At 35.3% G+C, this 1,609-nt stretch overlaps 1 protein-coding gene across 1 annotated transcript in view; it reads left to right on the forward strand.

The window, feature by feature from the left end:
- Positions 1-1,609, forward strand: part of LOC103592053 (zinc finger protein 382-like) — a 26,469-nt gene that overhangs the window by 7,654 nt on the left and 17,206 nt on the right. Inside the window, exon 2 of the mRNA XM_008574642.1 lies at positions 4-78. Within this exon, the coding sequence (XP_008572864.1) occupies positions 4-78 (75 nt within the window). The remainder of the gene's footprint in view (positions 1-3; positions 79-1,609) is intronic.

The raw sequence follows: 1,609 nt of genomic DNA on the forward strand, positions 1-1,609 counted from the left end.
GAGCGGGGGGCGGGGCCGGGGCTGGAGCAGGTTCCTCGCTGCGCCTCTCGCCCAGGGCGCCTTTGTTTTCCGCGTTTGGTAAGCTTTGTGTCTGTTTCCGTTGCTCCCTGCCTATTTTAAACTAATTTTTCTTCATATTAAGTCTTTTTCCTTTAGAAAAAAGAAAAATGATTTAAGAGAAACTTAAAGCTGTGGTCCACTTTTATTGGAAACTAAGATGTTTCCTTCTTAAGTTGAAACGATGTAGATTGAAAACTCTTTTTGCAAGCCTAATGGACTCCAGTCTTGCCAGTGAGGCTGAAGCTCCACAGCGGTCAGGGAACTGGAATCTCGGTGGGGATCCATGCAGGGCACTGGTTGGACCCGGAAACCTGGAAGACATTATGCCAAGCGAAATAAGATTCTCTTACCACAGAAAGACAAATACTGCACGATCTCGCTGATACGTGCAATCTAAAAAAGTCGAGCTCATGGGAATAGAGAGCAGAAGTTGGTTACCAGGGTAGGGGTGGGAAATGAGGAGGTTTTGGTCAAAGAGTACAAACTTGTGATAATAAGATGATTAAGTTCTGGAGACCAAATGTACGGCATGGTGACTATGGTAGGTAATTATGTATTGTATACTTGAAATTTTCTAAGTAGATCTTAAGTACTCTCACCACACCAAAAGAAAAAAAAAAAAAGGTAACCATGTGACGTGATGGATATATTAATTAGCTTGATTGTAATCATTTCACAGTGTGTACTTATATCAAAACATAACGTGATACGCCTGGATTATATACAGGTACATCTCACTAAAGCTGACAGAAAAAAAGATTTCATATCAGTAAGGAACTAGAAAAAGTAGAGTAAACTAAACTAAAAGCTAGCAGGGAAGGAAATGAGAAAGATAAGAGCAGTGGTAAATTAAAGTAAAAATTTTAAAAATAGATTAAATCTGTGGAACCAAACCTTTGTTCTTAGAAAAGATCCACATATTAGAAAAATCCTTTACACTAACAAAAAATAAAAAACAAAGAAGACTCAAATTATTAAAATCACAAATGAAAGTTAGGATTTTACTTCTAACCTTGCAAAAATAAAAATTATTACAAGGGACTACACCAACAAACGAGATATTGGATATCCCAGATGAAACGAACAATTTCCTTCAAACATGTACTACGAAAATTGTCTCAAGAATAAACAAAATCTGAACAGACTTAGGACAAATAAAGAAATTGAGTCAGTAATTTTAAAACTCTTCACAATGAAAAGCCCAGGACCAGATGGCTTCACTGGTAAATTCTATGAAACATTTAAAGAAGAATTAACACCAATTCTTCTCAAACTTCCAAAAAATAGAAGAGGTGTGATACTCCCTAACTCATTCTATGAGGACAGTATTACTCTGATAATAAAGCCAGACAAAGATACAAGTAAAGAACACTACAATATGTCTTTTAAATATAGTTGCAAAAATCTTCAAAAAAATACTAGAAAACTGAAATTTACAAAATATTGTATGGATTATGCACCACTGCCAAGTGGGATTTATCCTGGATAAGAAAAGTTGTTTCAACGTAGGAAAATCAATTTCTTTTTTTTTTTTTTTTTTTTTTTTTTT

Source organism: Galeopterus variegatus, unplaced genomic scaffold, assembly GCF_000696425.1.
Source record: "Galeopterus variegatus unplaced genomic scaffold, G_variegatus-3.0.2 Scaffold1078, whole genome shotgun sequence".
Taxonomy (NCBI): Eukaryota; Metazoa; Chordata; class Mammalia; order Dermoptera; family Cynocephalidae; genus Galeopterus; species Galeopterus variegatus.